Source organism: Netta rufina (assembly GCF_964035555.1).
Source record: "Netta rufina genome assembly, chromosome: 14".
Lineage (NCBI taxonomy): Eukaryota > Metazoa > Chordata > Aves > Anseriformes > Anatidae > Netta > Netta rufina.
This window is the reverse complement of record NC_140137.1, coordinates 12075000-12100672: the sequence shown is the minus strand read 5'-3', so window position 1 is coordinate 12100672 and position 25673 is coordinate 12075000. Positions and strand designations below refer to the sequence as shown.

Here is a 25673-nt window from a genome sequence, read left to right as displayed (position 1 = left end):
GACAAGAGGCAACAAACTCTGCAGGGGCCCAGGAAACCCAGTCAGAGCACCCTATTCCAACAGCAGCCTCCAGAGAGGGGCCAAAGGACCGCCAGGAGGGAGAGCCAAGGCAGGCAGCGGTCTGCCAGGACAGCTCAGTGCCATGCCTCCCTGCACCAAGCTGCATAATTCACCAAGAGCAACTGTTGTGCTCAGCAAAATAGGAACCCATCCTGAAAAGAGCAGCTGCCTGGTGCAGTAAAACAAAGTTCTGAGTCTCTGCGGCTGAATAAATCTGCTGCAGTTCTCGCACAGCTCCGCTGTCGGCCCCTCCCGTTTTAAGCAAGCTCCCACCTGGGGTCCGGCCACCCCTCTGCCCAGCATGAGGACCCCAGGAAGGTGCAGGGGGGACACTGGTGCGCCCAGCAGCCACGAGAGGGAGCCCGGCAGCCGGGAACGAGCCGGGCTCCACCGGCTGCAGCCTCTTAGTGGGGATGCCCTGGGCAGAGCAGTCCCCGCGTGGGGCTGGGAAGCGGCTCCGGAAGCTTTTTGAAGTCCCTTTCAGCTCTTTCTTAATAGGACAGCATCATTTCGAGCGCCTGCTCGCTGGATGTGGCTGTGGATAAGAATTCCGGTATGGCTAGATGACAAAAATCCCCGTGTTTGCAGGGCAGGGCCTGGGCAGCAGAGCAGCCAATGCTTTTATCACAGGTGACTCCACAGAAGCCACCCTCCCAGAGAAAGGCACAAAGGGATTTTTTTATTATTTTTTTTTTTGGTGAAGAAAGCCAGAGCCGCTTCAGTCAGCCCTTGCCACAATACCAGCATCTCTGTTCACTCCCAATTAATTGAGCAATTTCAGCTCAGAAGGGGAAGCACCCCATGACGCAGCACCACCACGTTTCTCACCTCCGTGGGAAAGCCTCGCCGCCCGAGCTGGGACCAAAGCCCTGCCACTAGCGCTGCTCCTCGGCTCTGGCCTTAGGTCAGTCAGGGCAACACCAGCAGAAGCTCAGCTTTGAACTTATCTTTCAGGTCTGGGCTGGGGCTCTGCCAGAGCCCTGCTCCATCCAGTACCCCCCAGAGATGATCCTGTTGAAGGTTTGGCCCCTTGCTGCCCCATGGACACTGACCCCTTCATGCTGCTCCTTGCAGTTGCCACCACCTACATGTTTTCAGTCCCCTACAGTACAGTTCTCCCCCCATCTCCTGAGCAATTATTTCTCCTGGCCCCATAACTCAGCCTTCCCTCCAGTTTTGCCCTCACTTGACACAAGACAGATGATGAAAAATGGGAGTAAGCTCAGTGGAGAGCCACTGTTACTACTGGTGGCTTGGAGCCCCTGTGAGAAGAGGCTGAAGGTGGTGGGCTGGGTGGTGAGAAGAACATTTTGGGGGTGGTATGGCCCATACCCATCCCTGCGAGGCGTGTACCGAGCACACGGAGCCAGGCTCCTCAGTGGTGCAGGGCTGGGGGACAAGAGGCAGTTGAAAAGAAAGAAGCTCAGAATGGAGACATGACAAGGAAAAATTTCCTCACCGTGATGACAACCAAACCCTGGGACCAAGCCCAGGGAGATCTTGTGTTCTCCACCCTTGGAGGGTTTCAAGGTTAGACAGGATAAAGCCCTGAACAACCTGCTCTAACCTCAGAACTGACCCTGCCATAACAGGAGGCTGGATTAGAGACTTCCCAAAGTCCCTTCCAACCTATCTTGATCCGGATTGCCTCCTCATGGGTAGAAGAGGGTGAACTGGAAGGACGACTAAGTCCAGAGCTCCCTCCCCAACCCAGCTCTGGGAACCCTGCAGCCAGCACCGTCACCCTCAAATTGACCGTGGCAGCTCAAAAAGCCTCATCAAACGCTGTGAATGTCAAAGAAAGAAGTAGGACAAAGGATTTGACTGAGTTGTGACGGGGCCACGTGCCCGTGCTTGGGAGGAGGAGGGAGCGGTGGAGCACACCAGTTAAATGGGCCAAGAGCCCGGGCACACCAAATATCAGCCGCACCACTAGCAGAGCGGAGCTGCGAGATGGAAATGCATCCTTCCCCTCTATTGGGGGCAGCCCAATCACAGCAGGGTGCTCAGCTGCCAGCAGCATCTCTCGTTCAGCTAGAGCAACCATGCAAGGATGTAATTCTTCCTTATTTTAACTGCAGAGGGGGCTGGGGCTGGTGCAGGGAGCACGGGGCTCCCCTGTGAGCAGCAGGGCTTGGCAGCCACTGAGGTGCTGGGGCAGTTCCCACCCCAGCCTCGGCCCCGTGCCCAAGGACCTCCCTCCCCAGGGAGAGGAAAAGCTGCAGAGATGCAGAGATGCTCGTGTTATCTAATAGGGGAGAGATCTCAAGTGTTTCATGACTCACTCATCTTTCAAAGCTGTCAAATAAAACCAAGAAAAAAAAATACACAAAACAAACAAAAAATAATAATCTCACATCTTAAAATGTGGAGGAAGGAAATCAAAGGAAAAATACTGGCTGAACATTTGGTTTCTGGTTGGGTATGTGTCTGGGACCGGGGCCGGACACAGCAGTGAGCTCTGCCCGAACAGCTGCGGCCACAGCTGCAGCCCTGCTCTGTCCCCAGCACCCATCATCCTGCGGAGAAAGCAAGTGCCATGCTCCAAAACAGAGAGCAAACAGTGCAGGGACCCTTCGCTCGATGCAGTGCTGCCTCTCCTGGACTCTCCCTGGGGAGGACACCACCATCAGCCTGGTGTGGAGGCCGGGGCTGTGTCCCTAGGGGGCCCGTGGCACCTGCCTGCCCACCCCACTGCTGCCGGCTCCCTCTGCTCCCTCTGGCAGCTGCTGAACCCATCACACCCTGAGCAGCATGGTGTTTTCCTGCAGGAGCAGGAGCACAGCGCCTGCTCACCGCACTGTCCTGAAAGGGACAGGCCTTGGGAAAGTCCTAAAGGCAGGACAAGCTCCCAAGGAATATTTAAAGACCTCCAGGATGGAGGGTTAAATGCAGCCCCCAGGAAATCTCCTCTAGGCAGGTCAGTGGGGTGTCTCACAGCCCCTCTGTTTAGCAAATTACAGCAAAGCAACCTTTGGCACCCTGGGACTGAGGGCTGGGAACAGCTGTCAGGGCTCTCACGTCGCACACCCCTTGACAAAGGCACGCACGCTGTGAGCGCCCTCCCCTCCCTTGGCAAGTCGTGCCAAAACCGCATGGCCGGGGCCATCAGGAGGAACTTCCCGGTATCGCTTTGCCTTTATGCTTCCAGGTGCAATTGTGTTCTGTGATTACAGTTATGAGTAGCTGGGTGATTACCAAGATCTGTTCTGTACGGACGTAATGTCACCTGGGTTTGCACAACGCTGTGAATCCCCAAGAACTGAGTCTTCACCCCGAGCTTGTCCTCTGCAGCCAGCAGGTGCCTTTGTGATGGACCAAAGGACAGCAAGCTGTGCCTGCTCCTGCCCCAGGCACTTGTAGACCCATATCAGCATGGGGAAATAGTTTCATCACTTCTTGGACCCCTTTTCCACCCTGCCAGCAGAGGTGGTGCAGATGGTGGTTCATTCTGTAGGGGTGCAGAGGTGTTTCTATTCACTATTTGCACTGACAGCAAAATACAGAATGATTATCGAACAGAGAAGTCTCACAGCTTCTGTTCTCTTGTGATCTGTCCTTGTTGTTCCAGCCTGCAGATTAAAAAGGATTAGGTACGGGGAGATGTTGTGAAGGTTTTGGAGTCACTGAGAGCCACCTCAGGCATAGAGATGTCCCATATCCTCTCTTATTAAAACATCATTTTTTTATCTTAAAAAAAGTATTTTTGCTCCTGTGACCTGACTATGGTGCTGCTCCAGAGCCCCAATATAGACCACATGATAGCTCAGGCAGGACAGGACATGGTCATCCAGCTCCAGGCAGGGAGAAGGATGAGGAAGGTCCTTCCAGTCCCCCAGCCGTGTCCTTGGTGACCACCCATCCTTGTGCAGGAGGCGCTTCTCCCTCCCCTCGGCCCTTCCCATGCTCTGGATGTCTTGCTGTTGAGTTACTAAAGCAACACTTTGGAGCCAAAGAAGGGCTTTTTCCCCGGCTATAGAGCGCTATGCCCCAGCTCAGTTCAAAGCCTGCGCTGTGGCACAAGAGGCAAACACTCCAGCTCTGCCCAAACACCATCCAGAGGCTGAGATGCTCAGCGCCCAGGTGCTTGCAAAATATGTTGACCCCTGAGGCTCATGATAAAATCTAAAGCTCCCTTTGAAGGGTAAGTGTTTAACATTAAGAAAGTAGTGTCCGATTGATCTGCTGCCAACATTTTAACAAGGAGATGCCACAGGTATTTCCCTGTGTGGATTTTACACGGTGAATGGGAAGAGACTATAGAATTTATTTTCTCACGTTTGCACAAAGAAGGGTTTTCCAACCAGCATCAAGAAGAGAGAGTGCAGCAGTGTGAAAAGTAAAGAAAGGAGTAAAGTTTGTGTGCATTCCCCTCCATAAATAAGTACAAATTCTTGTCCCTGAAAAATCAAGGGGTATGTGTGATTCAGGGGGAGTTTATCCTGGAGGTGGTGAGAGAAAACCTACAGCTTTTCTCCTCCAGGGAACTTTCTTTTTAATTACTGACACTTACACAATCCGTGCTCTTCTAAATACAATTTTATTACCATGAGAAGCTACTTGGAACAGGAAGCTAATGCTGGTGGGTTCACAGTTTTCAACTCAAAGTCCCCTCTCAGGACAAAGAAGAAGGAGAAGAAGGACACTCATGGATGCTGACAAAGAGCAAAGGTTCATGCTGCCACCCCCAGTGCCCAGCAGGCACGTGTCTGTGTGTCAGGGGGACAGAACCGAGGAGCTACAGCAGCACGGGGAGGAGGGCACGGCCGTGGGAATCGCTGCTCCCACCTGCGTGATGCAACAGCTCAGGGTGGCAAAGCCGCACGTTAAGTGCTGGCACGGCTGCATGGAAGCACTTTCCTGGGTGCTATGGAAAAAAAAGATCCAGCCAAATAATTCTGCTGAGTTTTGTTTTATTGAGCAGAGACGGAGGAGACAAGGACAAGCTGCTGCCATGCCCAGGCACCGGCGCCTGCGACCGCCGCTGAAGGGGGATCAATGTTCGGTGCTCAGAGATGGTGAGGACTCAGCATTTCCCCATGTGCTTCAACCTTATTTTCCCTCCACTCCTCCTGTAAAAGGAGCAAGACAGACTCAGAGAAAGCAGCATATGGCAGACAGCATGAGCACAGCAGCATGGGACAGGGAGCTCATCCACCCGAACAGGACCATTTGCCTGGTTCATGCTAGAGTACCCCAGGGCCTCACAGGGAGCATCAAGCCATCTTTTCCTCTCCCTGCTCCTCTCTAATTTCCCCTAGGATAAGGCAGCCTTCAGAGTGCACCAAATGTTAAGGACTGATAAGGAGAAACTGATGTTTTGCAAGTCCATTCAGTCCAGAGGTGCTGACTCCTATTACATCTCCTTTAAAAGGAGACAGAGCACAGGAAACAGAGGCTCTCCAGTTCTTCCTCTGAGATTTTGTGCCTTGTTCCACAAAGTCCATTCAAACTTTCAACTCATAATGTGGCACAGCTCGCCCCCTGTGTTCCTCCAGACTCTTTTCTGCATCCAGAGGTGTGGACAGGGAGTTTCAGCCTCTGGTACACAGAGGAAGATGTGCACCGATTTAGTCCATGCAGGAGGTATAGGCAGGTGCAATTACCTCCCAGACCCTGTGCTGTTTCTCTGCATTGTAATTAACATCATACAAAGCCTAGAAATGATCTAAAATTAACCTGCATTCATGCAGCTCTGTTCCAAGGAGGAAATATTCCTCCTGGTGAGGACCAGGGGCTGGTCTGTACAAGAGGAGCAGCCTGGATGCAGGGCCACCCTCCATGGAGACCAGCATTACAGACATGGAAATCAAGACAGCTCTACCTCTCATTTTGACTCTCTCTGCTTTCACTTACAGAACTGCTTTGCAGAAGGCACACTTGTTCCCGTACGTTACGCCATCCGTGCCACAGTGAGGGTTGGACTCCCTCGTGCAGTACACGCTCCTGTTTACAAACTCTTTACAGATCTGCAAAAGGAATAATAACAATAACCAAAAAAGTCTTTTCAGGTCTCCCATACTTTCTCTTTTGCTTTCCAAATAGGAAACAAGATCACTAATGTAATTCTCTTCCTGCCCAGAGGACTAACACAGCAGTGATGACATGGCCCAATTACATGGAAGAAAAAGGCCTGCCAGAACTAGCAGCAACACTCTTTCAGGGGAATTTTTTGCCCTGTCGTTGAGGAGGGAAACTGTAGCCAGGTGGGAGAAACCCTAACGTCCCGAAGACACAAGTGGATTAGCCTAGGCATGTCGGAGAAGAGTCAGCATTGATGCTCTTTCAGGCAGTTGGCCCCAAGTCAGCTCACAGCAAAGTGGCATCACGCGCCTTGTGCAACCACACGCGGCTTTGTGCTCGCGGAGATCCCTGCCTCCCCAGCGGAGAGAGAGGAAAACCATAAGCTGTAGGTCTCCTTTAGATGGGCCTAGTTTGTGGGAATAACCAGCTCTGAATATCCCATTTGTTACACGAGGGGATTGGACAGGGGAGCAAAGTGGACAGAAGCAGTGCTGCAGACAAACCCAGCCCCACGCATGCACTCTGGACTGAATCACGGGAAGCATTTGCTGAACCAGCTGTCCATTTCCCTGGGCTATTTGCTAGTGTGGCCACACATAACACCCCCTGTACCGTGGGGAATTTCCCGAGGCATTGGAGCATCTTGGAAGGACCAACCTACTCCCAGCTAACAGCAAAACCAGTTTACCACGCACCAAGATCTGTTACAAAACCATTCTTCTATAATCAGGAAAAAAAATGCAGATTCAACAAGCAAAGAGCTGCACTAACCTCTTCAATGTCTTGAGCTGCTACATCTGGAATTTAAACAAAAATAAATAAATAAACAATCAGCGATGTTATACATATCAGCATTATTTTCTGAGAGAAGCTGAACCAAAGTCAGAAATCCTTTTGCAAAGCTCAGTGCAACGTACACCAGGTTTTCCCTGCTCTGCCATCCTGTGCGGTGGAGGAGGGGGTAGGAAATACATTATCTGAATTGCTTTTCGGTATTTTGCTTTTTGAAAAAATGTTACTAAAATACCATGTAATCAGTCATTCAGCTGCTAACTGCACCGCAGACACATAAACCCATCTCCCTGGCAGGCAGCCACTGCCGGGGAAGCAGGCTGCCGTATCGGATTTGAACCACTCTCGGCAGAGATTTTCAAGCTGTATTGACTTGTAAGGCTTTTAGGCTCCTGCACCTCTGAATAACAAAACTGGCTGGTACTGTTAATAAAACCCCACTGTGGAGGTGGCAAAGGAGACCCTGCGGTCAGTTTTACAGCCATCCGCAGTACGGCACAGCCCCGAGACGTTCCCAGAACAACTTCATCCCGAGTGAGACACAGAGATGTCACGGCGTGATCCAGAGCAGAACAGGCAGTGCCAGGCGGTGAGAGAGAAGAAACACCCGCTGCAAGCGCAGGCTCTGGTCTTGAGGCTCATCAGCCCATCCTCTTTGCACTTCTTCACTGCAGAGACCGCAGCCAGGCGCGGAGCTCGAGTCACAGCCACGGGGCGGGCGAGCCTGTGGTGTCTGTGCCAGGGAGCCTGGGGAAGGTCGCATGCAGATGTGCAGGAGCTGGGGCATGACACTGAGGGACGAACAGCCAGCACCAAGCTGGGCAGCTGGGGTTTTGGCCTGGGGGCACTGCAGCAGTTTGCTCAGCACCAGGAGAGAGAGCGGGAGGCCCCTGTGCTATGCCACGCAGGCTGCAAATCCCACCCACAGCCAAACCAGTACCCGTCAGCCCACCTGAATTCCTCTGCTAACTGTCATGCCTCTCGGTGTTTTATCCCTGCCACCGGTGCATCTGTCACATTTGGGTTAGGCTAGGCTGCTTTGGGAAGCCACCGTTATGGCTATCTGCATATTATTTACAAAATAGCTCATTAGATAGTTTTTATAAATATTACATGCAGCTACACAAGACTTTGTGAGGATGTCTCTTGACATCTGCTTATTTCATATGAGATCACAGAGTTTGCTGCTATTCTGCCTGGCCTTGGAAGGAAGCTTCAGCACTCTGACGGAACCCAGACCCAATTAAGACTCAATTAGAGACAGATGAATATTTCATTATGAATAATGCGTACAAAGTAATTCACCTCTTTTCTCCATGCACAGCCCACAATTTTCTCCAGTGAATTCTTTATTCAAATTATTCACAGAAAAACAAGTATAAATAATTCTTGGTCTGCACAGTCTTCCATAACTGCCACCACAAGCCTTCCAGATCTGGGTCAGCTGGACACAAGCAATTGATGGCACTGGTGTGCCCTATACATTCAAAAACCATCAGTCATTTTCCCCAGATCATCAGAGAGACGTGTAAATCTCAAGATAAATAAATGCTGGATCGTTTTAATTTGCCCTCTTTGTTCTGGCTCCTCGAGGACATTTGAATTTAATTTTCAAGCTTTTCTCTGCAATGTATTTGGAAGCTGAAACTTTCATCTAATTACGTTTCCACATCTCTAAGGAAAACACCAAATACCAAGATGCTTAGGATCAAAACAGGAGCTGATGACCCTGAGGTGTGAGTTTATTCTCTAACTGGTTCAGCAAAACTCTCCAGCGAACATTTGTACCAAAACTCGTAATTACACTCTGCTTTGGTACATTTGCTGAAAGAGCCGCTTACAATTTGCTCATTCTGTCTCCCAGTGACACCTCCACTGTGTTATTCACTGCGGAGGCACACAGGGAGTGGAAATATGTGACACGAGTGAGCAAGTCCCGCAGATATTTTCTACTTGCTCAGCTTTATCTTCAAGCCCGTCATCTGGTGATCAAGGTTCTCTGAAGTTTGCTCTTGTCAGGAAAGTTTCTTTCTAGGCTACAGGAAGGATAACTTACCCGAGAAGAAAGACAGAAGCAGCAGGCTGAGAAGCACTAAGGTGCCTGTTGCCTTCATGCTGCAGGCAGCTAGCTCTTTAGTCCACGGCAAGCAACCTGTTCGGGATGTGTTGTCTCAGCCCCAGAGCCCACAGTGTGCTCACGGACCTGCCTTTCTGTGTATTTATGCACCCATCCATAGCTGTCCTCATTCCTCACCTTAATTGTGAGAACTTCTCCACTTCGTTTCTAAAGCCATTATTGGTCCTGTCTGTGTTTATGGTGCTTTAAGAATGCTGCCCTGTCCACATCAAACCTAGAAAGGGCTAATTATATGAGTGATAGACTCGGGCCTGTAATATCTGTTGTGATTTTTTTTTTTTTTCCTTCTAAATAGTCACAGGATTCTCACAAGGGTGAATTTTCAAAGCGGTGATTCATCGGGGAAGCTGGTAATTTTCATTCTCTGGGTCCTCGCTGAATGCCAGCTCCGAGGCTTTGAGCGCGGCGTGATGACACTCACCAGACATTACGAAATAAATCACAGCATGAGAATGTGTTGTCTGTGAAACCAATTATACGTTGTTCCCTGGCTATTTTTGAGGATGGTTCTAAATTTGTTGGGTTGGGGTGGAGAAGGACACTGACATAGCTCTGTGGAGAGCCCCACATAGGACTGCTGCCTCTCCTCCCTGAACTATTTAAACTATAGCTGTCAATGTTTGCCGGCTTTTCACATTCGCAAACATATGCTAGGGCTCTGCTCCCACGGCAAGTGGCAACTAAGGGAATTTGATGGAGAACTGGGAGACCTGAGCTCCATTTCCAGCTGATTCTGTGCAAAGATTTGTGTTCATCTGCACCGTCTGCAAAATTTCTGTTCAGATAGGAATAATCTTTTAAAATTTCAGTATGCATTCCTAAGGAGACAAGGGTTATCAGTGTACCATGTATGGAGAAATCTGCTTATTTGTTTTCCTAGCAAATTTTAAATTCTAATTTTAACTAATTCTAACTAATTCTAACCAAGTTTGGCATAGGAGTGAAAAAAATAAAAAAGAAAGCATTTTATACATTTTTCTAGCAACCAAGAATTCCACTAACATCTTCATCTGGCAAGGGAGTGTTTCTGCAAGAGAGCAATGTCATGACTGCCCTGCATCTGGAAAAGCATTAGTTTGCCGCTCGCTAGACATCATAAAACCCACACAGGAGAGGAACCGTGACTGACAGGTGAGTTCTCAGATGTCTATTAAGGGTGAGCTCACAACGCAGCCTCTCGTATAATTTAGTTATCAAGCCCGCCAGCCGCAGCACCGTTCAAAATCACGCTTAGTTCTGCCACTCGCAGAATCACTTGTTTGCCTTTTCTAGCTTCAAACGCCACTGCTCACCACCCCAGCACTAATACCTCAGCTCTTTATCTACCCAAACGTTTTATTTGCTGCAGCATAACTGATTGGGTTAGTTAGAAAATGTACTACAGGGACCAATCCCTAGCGGGCCAAAGAAAGGAAGAGACTAAATTAGCAAACAGGTGATTATCCTCATTACCCCTCTTTCCACTTCTTTATAATGTGTGAAAGAGGCCACTTGCTGCTGGAGGTGGGGAATTCTTCTGTCCCTCTGACTTCTCTTTTTTTTTTTGGTCTGGAGGCTCACAAGGCACCTGGGATATGGCCATATACCCCGCACTTGCCCTTTGCCCTCCATTTCCCTTTAGAAGAGCAGCTTCTCTTTGAGCTTCTCCAAAATCTTTTGAGCTCCTACACAAGTGTCCAGCTTCCTCCAACACAAACAAGTATTATGGAGGACGCTCACCATAGGATCTTGTTGTTGGAAATACTGTCCTGCCAAGGCTATAACCCTTGGCCAACAAGATATTACAGCCAAGCGGTGTCCTTTGCTGAAGGTCCCTGCTCACATCCACCAGCTACTTAGAACATTTCTTCATACGTGTATTTTTCCCATAGGCAGGTTAGCAGTGAGCTTATGACTCTCCAGTTTGTATTTCCTTACCAGTAGGCACACAGGCATGCTTTGGTTTATAGTGCCCATACTAATAGAAAAAAAAATCATGTAAAAGTTCCTTCCCTCCTCCTAGGATGGGGCACTGCTCTGGCCTGTTATTAAGGGAAAGACAGCTTCTTGTCTTCTGGTGGGAAGCGCCTACAACCTTTCTAGGTCAAGAAATGGCCTACTTCAGTAAAAAGAGGCCTAGAGAAGAAGCTTGGAATTCACAGATTTTGTCCTCAATATCAGCCTTAACAGGCGACTGCCTTTGTATATATCAAGAGAATTGGAAGTGAAGAAAGGACGGGGAAGGGGGTGTGAGTGGGGCACTTGGGACTTTTTGCCTGTGCTGTTTGCATACTCACTCCTTGACTCACCCAGAAAGATGGCACATCGTCATGAACATTCATATACATCACTGCTCTTCCAGCGCACTCTTTAGCCTCCCACAAAGATACTATCTCCATATACCACTTTTTTTTTTTTTTTTTTTTCCCAGACAGAAACCACCTCGGAGCTACCAGCACTTCTTCTGGCTCTTCCTTCCTATGGCTACAGAATCTAAAATCTTTATCCTTAAGGGCCCCTTATCCTTCCTCTGCCTCAAGCACCCCAATTGCAACTTTTCAGATCTCTTCTCCAAGAAGCCAAAAACCTGAGACCAGTCTAGTTTCTCCTCTGCTCCTCATTAGGCTCATTAAAGCCTTGCCCAGCTTGCTGCAATTTTCTGCTGATCACCACAGTCTCGAGGCACACACCCTTCAAGGAAGCAGCAGTTCCTAATTTTCTTCCCCATGAGATAGTCTCCTCCCTTTGCCATAAGCCTCCTCCTTTTAATGCACTGCCAGACCTGCCCCATGCCCAGGTAGGGCTAGCCCATTGTTTCTCATTTACACTACCCCAGGGCCATTTCCCTCACGCCAAGGCTTCTAAAAGGACCAGTTCCTCCAAGGCTCAGTGCTGTTACAAAGCCAGACTCTGTCCGTCCAACACAAATCCATTTATATGCTGTAAAACACAGAACCTGGGAAAGCAGTAGTATTTTATAGCAGCTTGTTTTCTCCTCTGATGGTTTGGTATGGAGTGACGTACTCTCATGAGGGCTTGGGCTGTTCTGTGATGGGCGTTACACTTCAGTCTTTATTGTGGTTTATTTCGAAACTTCTCCTGCCTGACAGATAAGTACCTAAAAGCCTGAAGACCATTACCCCTATCCTGAAGAAGAAAACAAAAAGTCCATGGCAAAGAGGGTGGCTGGTTTTGATTTATTGATGGATCAAAGCAGAAACCAATGTACAACAGGGAGCAGGTAAGAGCACATTGGAGCTGTGGGCTTTGTAAGAGAAAGGCAAGGGTGAAGGTTATGTGCCAACACTCAGCATTTACCGCGGTGCTTGAGGGTCAGGGAACCCCGGCTCTTCCTGAGGAGAAAGAGAGAATCCAGAATTACAGATGTGGAAGGTAGTTTTATAGTCCCGCCAGTGCTGTTGCTAACTTTACCCATGTAAGCCAACCATCCATGCTATCCATGTGAGTCCCTCACTTACAGTTTCACCCGATTCCCCAGGTTACATGCTTTGTCACAGGAAAGAGATTTGGGACAAACCCTGTAATTCTGGATACTCATCCTACAGTTAGGGTTTAAATTACTCTCGAAGGGAGCGAGTCAGGAATGCTACAAGCTTGCGAATGGGAATTTGGCTTTAATTGTGAGGGGAGGAGAAGACTCACTTGGGTTTAAGATCTGCATTGCCTGCAGGGGCACAGGCAAGGGAGCGTCAGGAGAGGGACAGGGAGCGGAGATGGATTTACTGAGGGGCTAACGGGAGCGCTGGGGCTTGGGCACAGCAGTGTTTTCCTGGTTGTGTGCTGAGCGCCGTACTTACAGAACTGCAATGCAGAAGTGGCATTTGTTTCCATATGTTCTGCCGTCAGAGCCACAGAGGGGCATATACTCAGAGGTGCAGTAGACATCGGTGCTCTTGAATCCACTGCAGTCGATCCGTGTGTTACGAAACTGCAACACATTACACAGAATTTCTAGGTTGGAAGAGACCTCAAGGTCATCGAGTCCAACCTCCAACCTAACGCTAACAGCCCTCCACTAAACCATATCCCTAAGCTCTACATCTAAACGCCTTTTGAAGACTTCCAGGGATGGTGACTCCACCACTTCCCTGGGCAATTGTGAAGCTTTTGTTCCCCATATTTTCCTATGTCTGCTTTATGTCTATTTAATGTTTACAATATGGCAAAGCATAAAAACATTTTTCAGGTGCAGGGCGCTGTTGTTCTAACAACTCTGAAAAACCTAACCTGCTCACCTGACAGGGTACAAAGTGGGAAATTGGGAAAGAAATCTAATAAATACCCTCAGAGCAGTGAAATGGCCACACCAATACTTCCAGGCTGCCCTCCTGCTGGTTGCTCTGCTCTGGTTCAGCAGCCCAACATGAGGCTGCTAAAAAGTGGGGTGTCACAAAGCATATGGTACAAAGTTCTCCCACATGAGGAATGCCATCTGCTGCTGGTGTTGGCACTGGCTGAGCCCCTGCCCCCCCCGGAGGGGGGGCAGGGGCTCCCCTTCCTCAGGCACTTCTCTTCTCCCAGTGAATCAAGGTTTCAGCATCATCTGGCTGCTCTGTTCCCAGGTCAGAAGCTGTGCAGGTGGAGACTGCACCTTGGAGATGTGGGTTTTGTTCCTTTGACCCTGGCATACTTCAGCTGTTTTCCTCAAATCCTATTTCCAGGCCAAATACGCCAGCAGAGCGCAGGCATTTCTCTTACGTTGTTATGACTCACTGAATTTTCATCGTGTAGCACATTACAACAAGAGTTCACAGTGCAGACTTCTCAGCTTTACCTTGGGGCATTTTCCAGGCATGAGCAGGTCGATGTCCTCTCCATTCCTTCGGGAAGAAAACATATGAGCATGAACAAGCACATCACAGCCACTTCAGGAGCAGATACCCTACAGATACTGACACCAGCACCCAGCCCAGCACTCACGCCACTGCCGTGCAGAAGCTGCACTTGTTGCTGTAGGTAACCCCGTTGGTGGCACACAGTGGGTTGTAATGCTGGGTGCAGAACAACTCCCTACCACCTGTCGTTCTCATGTAGCCGGTGCAATCAACCTGAAACAGGCATAGATCAGCATTTTAATCACTCCTGTGTAACGGTGCATGGTGCAAGAGATATTTCCCCTTCTTCCCATGCTCATGGGGAACAGAGATTTATGGGAACTGAGCTTCCAGCCCGACAGCATGAGGTTGAGGGAGCACAAGCAGGTGAAGTTCTGCCTCTGAGGACATGGCTGTGGCAGATCCTGCAGTATCTATTTTGTTGTTGTTGTTGTTTGTTTTTGTTTGTTTGTTTGTTTGTTTTTTTCTCCTGTCCTCAAATGGGCTTCATCAGTATCATCTTGGGGATTTCCACCCTGAACACAGTCACACAGGATCTGTGCCTAATATGCCTTAGGTGGCAGCGACTTCTGCTGTGAAACGTCTGCCCCACTTGAAAATGGAGTTTAGGCTCACCTCAGTGTTCCTGTAATTACTCTGAGTGTACTGAAATGAAAATTGTAGCATTATGGTAAATTGCTCAGCCGGAGTGTTTCTTTACATTATCTCACTAATCTAAAAATAGAGCCAGTTCTCCACTTTATGGTAGCTCTATATATTGATAAACAAATCTTATGATAGATGTTTTGATAGAATCTTTTTTTTTTTTCTGTTACAAATTATCATTTAGTCAAAATCCCGACTTCCTCTGGGAATTTCTGAGTTTCAACAAACTTTTTTCTAAATCTAAATGGAAATGTTTTGACAATGCTGAAGTGTTATTGAAATCAAAAGCTTCTGTTTTTCCGTCAGGTGTTAGGCATAAGATTACATTTCAAAATTCACAGTTGAAGCAGATTTGCATTTTTCAAAATGGAAATAAAAAAAAAAAAAGTGAAGATCTGAAATTCTTCATTTTCATAAAAATTTTAGCAGTTTTGAAGTTTTATTTTAGAGTATCTTAGGATATCTTAAGAGTCAATCTTAGCCCTTACCTTTATACATCTTCCGTCATGCTTTTTGTCAATCACTCTGTTACGACTAGGAGAGAGAAGGAAAGGAAGGATTAACCTGTTGATGCCATGTAGTCATCTCACTCATTAAGTCTCTCCACTCGTAAAGCCCCAGTAATTAATCAAACTTAGGAGTTTTGACACGGAAGAGACACAGCCTGACGAGATCCTGCGCACTAGGGAAGACTGAAACTTATGAAAAATCCCGTCCACCCCACGATTAGTCACAATTCAAAAGGCTTTCATCTGCTACCTGAACCATCATTATGGGCAATCAGGTGATCTTGTACTCACAAGATTTCTCTGCAGAGTGAGCACTCATTGGGGTACGTCACATTATCGGTGCCACATACAGGCTGGAAGTCCCTGGGACAGGCGAGATTGCTCCTATCCGCCATCCGGTACACGCTGCAGGAGGCCTGTTAAAAAGGACAGATGTGCAGTTTCTCCAAGGGGAGGGAAGGATCTGCTCATGTTCATCATGTTTTCTAAGCACAGGGATGCTACAGGTGGTCATTTTAATTTTTTTTTCCCTTTGTCATTCCTCCATGGTGAAGGGAAAGAAGAAAATATATCGTTTCCTACAGTATGTGTAAACACATTTTCACCATTAAGACATTCAGCACTGTAGATGTGCATGACTGACAAAAATGATCACTCCTCAGGGAATCAGGACAGGGAAGATATTTAGGCAGTTATTCAAAAGTTGTATAGATTTCCTGCTGGCCCTCTGTGCCATGCTGGCTCTCACTCTGCATTATTAATTACCATCTTTTATCACCAATCTGATAAGGTGTCTTTCTCTGACAAAGATATTTTCTTATTTTGGGGGAAAAGAGGTGGTATAATTCTTGGGAGAACTTTTTCTTCTTCCTTCCTGACTCTCTCCATTTTCTTTTATTCTTCCTCAAGACTCCCCTGGGATACAGCGTGAGTATGAATTATTCATCTACACTTAGAAATCAAGACTAAATGACAGAAGATCTACTACTCACCCATCGTTGACCAAAAACAATATCTACAAAAAAAAGGAGATTATAAAATGTAAAAGTGTTACAGTGTCCTTGATTAAAATTTCTCTGCATTATTAATTTCCCAACAGAGTAACTAAATACACTTTCTTACTACTGAGAATTACTTGTTTTGTAAATGTTTTATCCAGTCCAAGTAAACAAGAAGTTATATCCTATGATTAAAAATAATAATAGTAATAATAATCAATTACTGGTGAAAGTACAAGCTTTGACTTGCTAAAGAAGGAATAGGATATAAACTTTTCTCCTTTTGCAGCACTATTATCCCGGCTAAGTCTAATAAGTTTAAATCAGACAGAGGCATCCTACTAGACCTGTAGTAATGTTTGCACATGGATAAAGTTCATTAAAAGAGAGTTTACTAAAGAGAGCATTACTAAATCATCACTTCTTCAGTAAGCTAAGCTCTCTTTTGGATACATATATACATGTATTAAGGCATCCTGAACTATATAGAGTTCAGGATGACTAGAGATATAAGGAGAGACTATAATAAAAACAACTTACCAGAAAAGCAGACAAGAAACAGTAGCCCAAGAAGGGCAGCAGCTCTTGTCATCTTCATGGTGGGAAAGGTTGTGTAGTCTGTTACTTGCAAATCTGTTGCTGTTGAGTTCTATAGAGATGTTTCTCTGCCTTCGTGCTCCAGACTATATAAGTATATCTCCCTGACCTTGTAAAGTCATCCCATAAAGTAATTATCTGCTCTGTAAACTAACAAAACTGTATTGATTATTAAGTTGAGCCCTAAAGAATACTTGTTTGTTAGAGAAATGCCCAGAAGAATTAAACAAAAATGTGAGCTACACCCAGCTTGTTAACAAAGGCGCCCTGCTGTACAATGAGTGATTTGTACTGTCCAAACAAGAGCACTGTCTCAACACTAGATGTTGTGAAATTACATATGGAAGTTGGCAAAGCAAAAAAGCTAATTTGTTGGAAGTGTTTGAACTAGTGCACACCATGTTACATACACTACGCAGTATTTGGGCTCTGGGAGACTTGCGCAGTACAGCAGAGTGATGAGACGGCAGCGTGGGACACCCTCAGCTTTTACAGAAATAAAATCCGGGGTTTGGCAGGAATCAGTGTCTTTTGAAGATGCTGCACAGTGAACATCTCCATAGTCTCTTCTGTATTTTCCTGGTACACTGGATCTCTCACTAATGGGATAGAAAGAATCAACACAACAGGAAAACATGACCTAAAACTCCAGAAGTTTGAGACATGTCTATGTACAAGGAAGAATTATTCATCTGTTGACAATCAGCATGAACCTGATTAAGAAACAATGAGCCTTAAACCTGGACATTGTTTTCTCTTAATGACAAGCAAGTGGCATTCTGTGCAGGTGAAATGGTCTCATTACCACAGTCATTCATAAAAAATTGCAGCAACCGAAAACAGAAGGTGAGTCCATACATTCCCCCCCTTCTCTTCTCTTTACATGGCATTAAATAGAGAGTGTCATCTTCCCTAAAACATGACATTCAGCTAAGTGAAGAATAAAGGTTCTATTGAAGGTTTTTTTCAACTCTGTCATAGATTTATGACAAAACAAATATTGCATAAAATACTTCTTGAGTTGAATATAGTCAGTCACGAAAGGAAGTGAGGGACAGAACACATTTATGTTTTAGAAGCCTGATACATGCACGTGGCTTAAAAGCAGCCTGGGTTTTAAATAGAAAATCAGAATTGTTTTTCTTATTATCCTGGGAGATGTTCAAGTCTTGGCATGGGCACGTAAAATCATAAAAATGTAGCTGAAAGTGCAAGGGAACCGCAATCACAAAATAGAGCTTGCAGGCTTTGGCCTGTTCGTGTCAATGAAATCATTTTCCTGAAAAATAAATGAGTAATGTTCTTTGGATCTCATTCACAAATATCAAGAGTTGAAGGGTTCATTTAAAAGCTGTTTCTGTTGTATTCTTAGCATCCTGAGTGACGTGACTGTCAAATTTCTTGAACTGATCATAAGCATATTTGGAAGGCAAGCAGTAATCACAGAAGCATTAATATTGATTTTTCTCCAGAGAAAAGAACGCATAAGCTGAAAATGTTTCCTCAGAATCCGTACCAGCCATCATAGGAGATAGCACCTGCTGGCTCTGCAGTGCTTGGTGAGGCTGCAGGAACACAGTCCATCAGCTCTTCAGCCCTACGACCCCAGACCCTGCACCACATCTAGGTCTGAAAGCCCAGATTACCAAAAACCATGCTGCTCCTCTGGTTTCCTCTTCCTTCAGCCTGAAGCAAGAAACCCTGCTGACCTCTCAGGGCTTTTTTATATGGCGGGGAATGGTGTCATTCTCTTGTGTGCCAGCACCTGCCCTTTGACTAACAAGCTCCACCTGGGAGACCCCCTTGCTGCTTCTGAGCGTCTGGGTAGGCAGATAGGACAGTGCTGGAACTGCTCCTGTCCCCTCTTTCTCCAGTGATCTGTGCGAGGACAGAGTCTTGCTACAGGGTCGATGAGAAAGGATGGGAGCTAATTGGCAGCAGCCAGGGCAGGGCAGCAGGAGCTGCGAGGCGAGGTGTGACATGGGATTGCACAAGGAGCTCGATTAACAAGAAACAGAAGGGAATGGGACAGAAGTAATTGCCGAGCAGCAGATGGGGTGACACAGGCATTAGGAACAGTGAAAAACAACTGTCTCAATACATTTGGAGGAGGGAGCTTCGGGAAATGTCATACACATGTTGCAAATGGGAAGAGGAGAGTGAAGTCACCCGTCAAAATCCCTGTGGGATATGCAAGTTCCGTGATGGTGGGTTCAATAAAGTGAGTTTGAGTATAGGATTATTTTTAGGCTCTTTTTTTTTCCTATATATGAGATATGAGACCCACAGAAAAGGTTAAATAAAACACTTCCTGCTATTTCAAGTTCTTAGATGGTAAAGGTTATTAAAGAAGGTTGTGGCCACATGAATGGGTTAAACACTGGTAGTTATGTGATGCATCCCCTCGTGTTACGGTAAATTTCCAACAATTCTGTAAATTCTACCCAACTTCTAGTACAAAATGATGTCATCCCACAACAGTGATATTTCCCAGGAATCTTTTCCTCTGGTCTTGAGATTCCCTACTGCAAACAAGTCCATAATCTACCATGACCTGAAAAAAAAAGCTTCATTAAATTTCCCCACTTCAATTTAAAACTTGTCACAGGCTTCACTTGTCTACAAAAAGAAATAATATTTTTCAATTTGGGGGAAAAAAAAAAAAAAAAGAAAAAGAGAGAGAAAAAAAAAAAAAAAAGAAAAAGAAAAAAAAAAAGCTGGATGTGTGGAGGCGAGCGCTCTGCAGTCCCAAATGCAGAACTGCTGCAGGCCGAATGTAAAGCGCAGTGATCGCACCCACTGCTGCTGTGCCCCACGCAGGATGTACCAAAACAGAGTGCTATTACCGGAGCTGTGCACACGGGGGCAGGACTACATCTCCTATGAGGACGGGAATTCAATTTTGGAGCAAGCAAAGCCCCTGCTCTCAGCCGCACTCTTGTAATATTTCTCCTCGCAGCTCAGCTATCTGATTGCTGCCTGCATATCTCCTGCCGTTTAAGCACAGATGATATCAAAGGCAGGAAGGGTGTCTGGAATAATTTGTCTGTCTGGGAGCCACACGCTTACAGCAGGGTGCTGAGGATCCAGCCCCTCGCATCCAAATCCCTCAGTGCGTCCCAGCTCGGTCTCGCTGCAGCAGCTCTGACACAGCCAACCCCCAGACAGCATCACCAAGCAATTTTCTTTCAAAACATTTTATTTTTCCCCACACTGAGGAATAACATAGTAAGAAACCGTTTATGCTGATGAAGCCTTGCAGAAAAACTGCGTTATGAGCGAGGTCTAGACTGGCCTGAGGTGTGTTTTGGTCAGTAACAAGTAGGATAATACACTAAAAGAGAAGTGTTGATATAAAATAGAGCAGAACCAAATAACTAAATGCAACGTGTTAATCAGTTTCTAGGGTAATTGAACGGCATTTCCTAAATTCACAAACATCAAATAATGGCACAGAGGGCTGAGGTACCACTCAAAGAATTGTACCATAAAACACCTCTGCAGGCAGACAATGTTTCCTGCCTTGAATTTCCTGGAGGGAGAGTTAGATTAGTAATGGTGAGAGGATATTGTGTTGTTGTGGCAGGATTTTATTGAGCAGCAACAAAAAAATCATTTTCAACAGTGCTCATGGAAGAGTCTCGTCTTGCTTGCCGTCCTGCAGAGCTGCCCGTGGTGCGGAGGGTCAGGGGTAATGCTGGGGTCCTGCTCTGCCCCCTGCCACCTCCTCAGAAGTGCTGCATGCTGGAGCTCCGTGTCAGGGTGGAGGATTTGTCCCTGTTAATTTCTGCTCACAGTTTCCCCTCAATTACCTATGTTTTCCTTCTTAGTGGGCATGGCCCCTGGAAGATGCTCTCTGAAGACCACTGGGATCCAGAGAGCAGCTGGGAGCTCCACTTGGCACTGAGAAAGCATAGCTTCTCAGGGGCCCTCTTCATCTTCATCTTCATCTTCATCTTCCTCCTCCTCCTCTCTGCTGCTCCCTGGGAAGGACGACAAGCAATGAGGCTGATGATCTCTTACCTGACTGCCTTGCACAGCAGAGGGGACAAGCAGGAGTACAGTGCCTGCCACACACACCCCCAGCACTGCCACCACACTTTGTCACGGTCCTCAGCATTGCCCTTGGTCCCAAAATGCCTCCCCACACCCAGACATCCTGCCCCCGGGAGGGACATCCCAGCCCCAGGAAGGGGCTTGGTGCTGAATGGTTGCGCACACTTACATCTTCTGGAAATAAATAGTCTCCCTCCAGAGAGCCGCTCTCTCTGGTCTCTGAAAAGCGGCACGTTGTCACTTAAGATCATTAACTATTTGGCTGTGAGACGGCTGCCTGTACAGCCCGCTGCACTGCCGGCACTTCGCTGGTAATGAATAATAAATTAACGCTATGACTCTGAGCCCTTCCTTTCATCAGCCAAGATTTCCAGAGGCCCAAGAATCTCAAAGGATCCTCTACAAGTGGCAGCTGACGCAATTACCTACAGGCAGCAGCTAAGTGGTGGGTGAGGTGCCGAAACGGGCTGCGGAAGCTCCTGCTCGCAGTCCTCTGAACATCACCCGCACCCCGATGAGTGTCACGAGCACAAATGCAGGCAGGCAGGTGCCCCCTGCCTGGGGAAACATCCTGTCCTGCTGCTCGGGGAGGCACAGAAAGTGACTGCTAAAAGACTTCACCCACCTGCAGGTGTGTTTGCTGCCCCATTTCTACCAGGGGAGATGCAGCTGAGAAGTGCCCTTCTTTGCCACCTCTCTCCTCACCTGCTAGGGAGGCAGCGAGTGTCTGTTTGGGATGCCCTTAGCAGGATAAATCCACTGGAGCATTGCACCAGGTTGCATCCCCAGCTCTGGTTCTCTTTAGGAAATCTGGGTGAAGGCCCTCAGAGAAACTCATTGCCTTCGGAGATGGAGCTGATTTCTTTGTAGATCAGACAATGCATTCTCTCTCCCTGTAATTTACCCATTAATACCCACACCCCAGGACTGTTGCAGTGAAATAATCACAAAACATCTTAAGAAAAAAAAACAAAAACAAAAACAAAAAAAAAAATCATGAGACATATTATTAAAACAAGACATAAATGCTGAAGGGTTGTTGTTTGTTTATTTGTTTTATTGGGTTGAGTTTCATTTTAGGCTTTATCAGGAGCTCTCAAAGTTCAGGATGAGGTTTTAGCCTCTGCCATAGGGAATATTGCCAGGGAGGAGTCTCCTGTCTGAGCTGGAGACAGTTGAGGTGTTAGCACTCTCGAAGGTACAGCAACCTGAGAGTCCGACGGCTTCTCCTGCAGAGAAAGGAATCAGTACCCTAGAGACAGAACATCTGCACTTCTGCTGTTCATCCCCCCCACTGGTAAAGGATACATCACAGAGGAACTTAACCAAATCTGAACATTCTCAAAGCTATTCCAGCTCTTTCCTCTTATTGCTAACATTCAAAGACAAGATAAAGACTTAATTTAAAAGAAGAACAAATAGTCTGTAGGAAATAGATTTTATTTGCTGCAAGAGAGCTCTTCAGCAAATTACTTAACAGGGAAATGAAGATCTGTGCTAAATGTTACTTATGTTACTTCTATATACCTGAAAGAAGGAAATTCTTAGTAAAATCTCCCACCAATAAATAAATAAATAGATAAATAAATAAAAAGAATAATACTCTTGCTAGTAGGAGAACAGGAAAACACAAAATAAAACAACTTTACTTCTCCAACCAGTCCCCAAGACTGATTAGTTAGGTTAAGCTCAGTTGGTTCACCATTTAGTTAGTGAAGAGATTTATTTTCATACATACAGAAATGCATTGCAGAATAAACATTTGTTGGCATATGTTACACCATCAGACCCGCAGTGTGGGATGTACTCCATCGTGCAGAAATTGCGGGGTACGACGTAGTTACTGCAGTAGCCCTGTAGATAGATGCAGTGTTGTGTTCACAAAAATGCCCTCAACAGCAGATACGTAGGAAGGGTGATGTTATGAGACACCCCCACCGCCCCTGGGCTTCCCCCAGTACTGTCCATCAGCAGATGTCAAAAAAAAAAAGCCTAGGGACAGGGCAGGAACAGGGTGGTTTGTTCCTGCTGTGCCCTTTCAGTCTCTACCGATGTAAAGACTGTGTAAATATCATAAATGCTGCTGCAGTAACCGTGACAATAACTTGGATGCCAACAGAATACTGCACTATTTTTTTTTTTTGAAACTATCAGATGAAAATGGCAATTTCACCCAGTAATATCTGTGGCAAATATTGTTCAGACAGCTGGATGACTCAGGATTTTCAAATGCTCGATCACAATGCGATTAGTAATGATTTATATGGAAACTGCTTTCAGGAAAGAAATGATGGAAGAAAAGTAGACAGCTCTGCCCCTTACCTTCAGTGCAACAGTATCTGGAAAAGAGAAAAAAAAAGTTGAAGTATGACACGAATGCAATTCATCTCTTCTGTTAGTGTTGAAAGCTTTGACTACATGTCCTGAATAAACAACTTTCAATTCAGTGGTTATTAGCAAGTGACTCTTAGACAAAAGGAATTTCAGGCAAAATTTTGTGCCATATTGGATGTTTACAACATTGGTGCTGTACTGCAATTTTTTTCAGGAGGGTTACAGCCCAGATGGAAAAGGGTATACGAAATGAAAGAAAAGAGAAAGTCATTTTCCATGATTCACAGGATGAACAAGGATATGTACTCAAAGACAAGCACATTATTGAGGAAAACAGGGCCATAAAGCTGGCAGGTACATGGAGGCAGCTTCTTATATGTATTTCCATAATACTGCTTAAATAACAGGAGTATTTAGTGAGGTGTAACTCCTCTAAAGCTTCTACAACTGCTCAGGCTCTCAAACTGTGCCTCAGTTCAGGATGACTGCAAGAAACACTCACTGCCATTCAGGAAAATAATTTGTGATTCGGCAATGTTTCAGAGGTTAAACACTGGATGTCTGAGTCGCCGGGTGGTACCACGTACATGTCACCTCCTTCATTATGCATAAACTAGCACCGAGCGCGGAGCTGTTCCCACAGTTGTTCTTACCCACTCAGTTCTGTTGCTAAAATATTACCCCCTAAGTGATAGTCTTTGATGTCAAGTCTTTTCAACACCATCTCTCTAGGAGTAAATAAGTCCTTGTAGAATGAAGCTCCTTCCAGTCTGAGGATGTTTTTGTGTTTTTAAAGGCAGCCAGCACTTAGTGAAGCACTGAGCAGGAGGCAGCAAAGCCACTCACCTGGGCAGCAGCAAAGGGCGAGAGCCAGCAGCACCACCACGCCTGCCGTCCTCATGGTGGCTGGAGTGTCTGTCCACCTTTTCCTTAGTGAATGCAGCCCTAATGCTGCCCTCAGATCGTAATCATGCACATACGTGTGTGTGTGCGTGCGTTCGCATCTCTCTTATCCACCCTTATTCTGAAATAACATTCCTGGTCTGTTGTCAGAGTGGTAAATCTTGATGATGTTTAGCAGAGGTAAGCCATGCTGTAAGCCATAAAGAATGCTTCTTTATCAACAGGAATCACAAGAAGTTTAAATATGTTAGATACGCCCTCTGTGTCATTATTTGAAGTGAAATATATGACAGGTGCTTTCTGAAGGACCATGGAAAATTCCTGTGGGCAGAAGAACAACTGTACAAACCTAAAGAGAGAATGCTGACAGATTTCCTCTATGTGCACGTTATCAGTGCTACACGCAGGGCTTTCTCACGAGCAAAATTTTGTTGATCTGAAATGAATGGCTTCCAGAAAGAAAGGTCTTTTATTTTCATGCTTCATCCCATAAAGCATCATTAAACTGCAGTAAATCCAGGAAAACTGTGAACTGGGAGGTCAAGCAAGAGAGTGTCCCAGACACTGAAGGGAGTCCTTGGACTATAGAAGCACATGAGAAACTTTTACAGGCATCTGCAAAGAAGTAACGATTGCTATTTTCCCTAAAAACCATTAGCATCATTTGGATTTGCAGCAGCAGACTGATAGCCTGATGATGACAGAACAAAGCCTGTAGCCTGGATCCCAGAAAATCCAGACTGGAAATCTCTGCTTCATCCATCTGCCCATCTCAACATAAATCCTTTGTTTTACCACCAAAGCATCCTTTTTTTTAAATGACTTCATTCCACCAAGGAAAAAGAACACTTAAGGGAGACATTATTCTTTAGAAGGGATATGCCCAATTTATTTATGTTTCTCTTGTGTGGATCAAAAACCCACCAATTCAATACACAAACAAAGGACAAAAGCAAAATAATTTTCACAGACAATGCACCAATGACAGAGGTCACACTCTTAAAACCAGAAGTGTACTTTGTCCTTGGACTGCAAAAACTTCTTGGACTCACAAGGAGCACGATGCTATTAAGAACTAAGAGAGAAGACAAGCAGACAGGAGTAGAAACAAGCTTTAAAAAGATATTTATTTTAAAATATGTGGAATAAAGTTCCAAGATGAGGGGAAAATCTAGAAATATGTCATTTGGAGGTCCCAGAAAAACAGGCATGGCCCACTCACATGACTGAAAAATACGGGCTTTGCTATGCCTTTAGGTAAGGGCTGTGCTCAGGAGGCCAGGCAGCAGCTCTGGGCTTGCTCATCACCAGGCTGAACTGCTTTGCTGCAGGTGCCTGCATGGGGAAAGTGCACTAGAAATACCTTAGTAGAGATCTGCTAGCCTCACCAGTTCAGAGCACTATTTCAACTGTCTAAAAGGGTCTGAACACTAATGTAGTCTGAGTATCATTTATGTGCAAAGTCACACAGCTGAGGTTTATGCATCTGTATTTAATTTTCTGCCTTTTATGACAGTGAGGGGAGCAAGATGTTGTTCTTGTTATATCCCAGAGCTATGAGCATGGAACATATTCAGCCTGGCATCATCATTCAACAAATCAGAAGAAAACGTTGCATGAGGCAGAGCATTAAACAAGACAAAGAAATGTTGCTGATTTAGTTTATTGAGAAAGAAAATCAGGAGTGAGCTGAGTTCCCCAGAGAGCGAGATGAACTGAGGTGAGATCTCTAGCTGGGATTTGCCAGTGGGAATCCAGTGGTGAATTCTCTCAGCACTGATAT

General features: G+C 46.2%; 2 protein-coding genes across 2 annotated transcripts; both read right to left on the bottom strand.

Annotated features, from left to right (window-relative positions):
• Positions 1 to 5086: 5086 nt before the first annotated feature.
• On the bottom strand, positions 5087 to 8990 carry LOC311214808 (serine protease inhibitor Kazal-type 6-like; the record flags this gene model as incomplete). Its single annotated transcript, XM_084295586.1, has 4 exons — positions 5087 to 5132; positions 5917 to 6029; positions 6856 to 6881; positions 8933 to 8990. 4 exons carry the CDS (start codon positions 8988 to 8990, stop codon positions 5087 to 5089), a joined length of 243 nt encoding a protein of 80 aa, XP_084151712.1.
• Positions 8991 to 12806: 3816 nt separating this feature from the next.
• Positions 12807 to 16598, bottom strand: LOC311214731 (ovomucoid-like; the record flags this gene model as incomplete). Its single annotated transcript, XM_084295456.1, has 7 exons — positions 12807 to 12926; positions 13788 to 13833; positions 13934 to 14061; positions 14982 to 15027; positions 15294 to 15418; positions 15995 to 16017; positions 16541 to 16598. 7 exons carry the CDS (start codon positions 16596 to 16598, stop codon positions 12807 to 12809), a joined length of 546 nt encoding a protein of 181 aa, XP_084151582.1.
• Positions 16599 to 25673: the final 9075 nt, after the last annotated feature.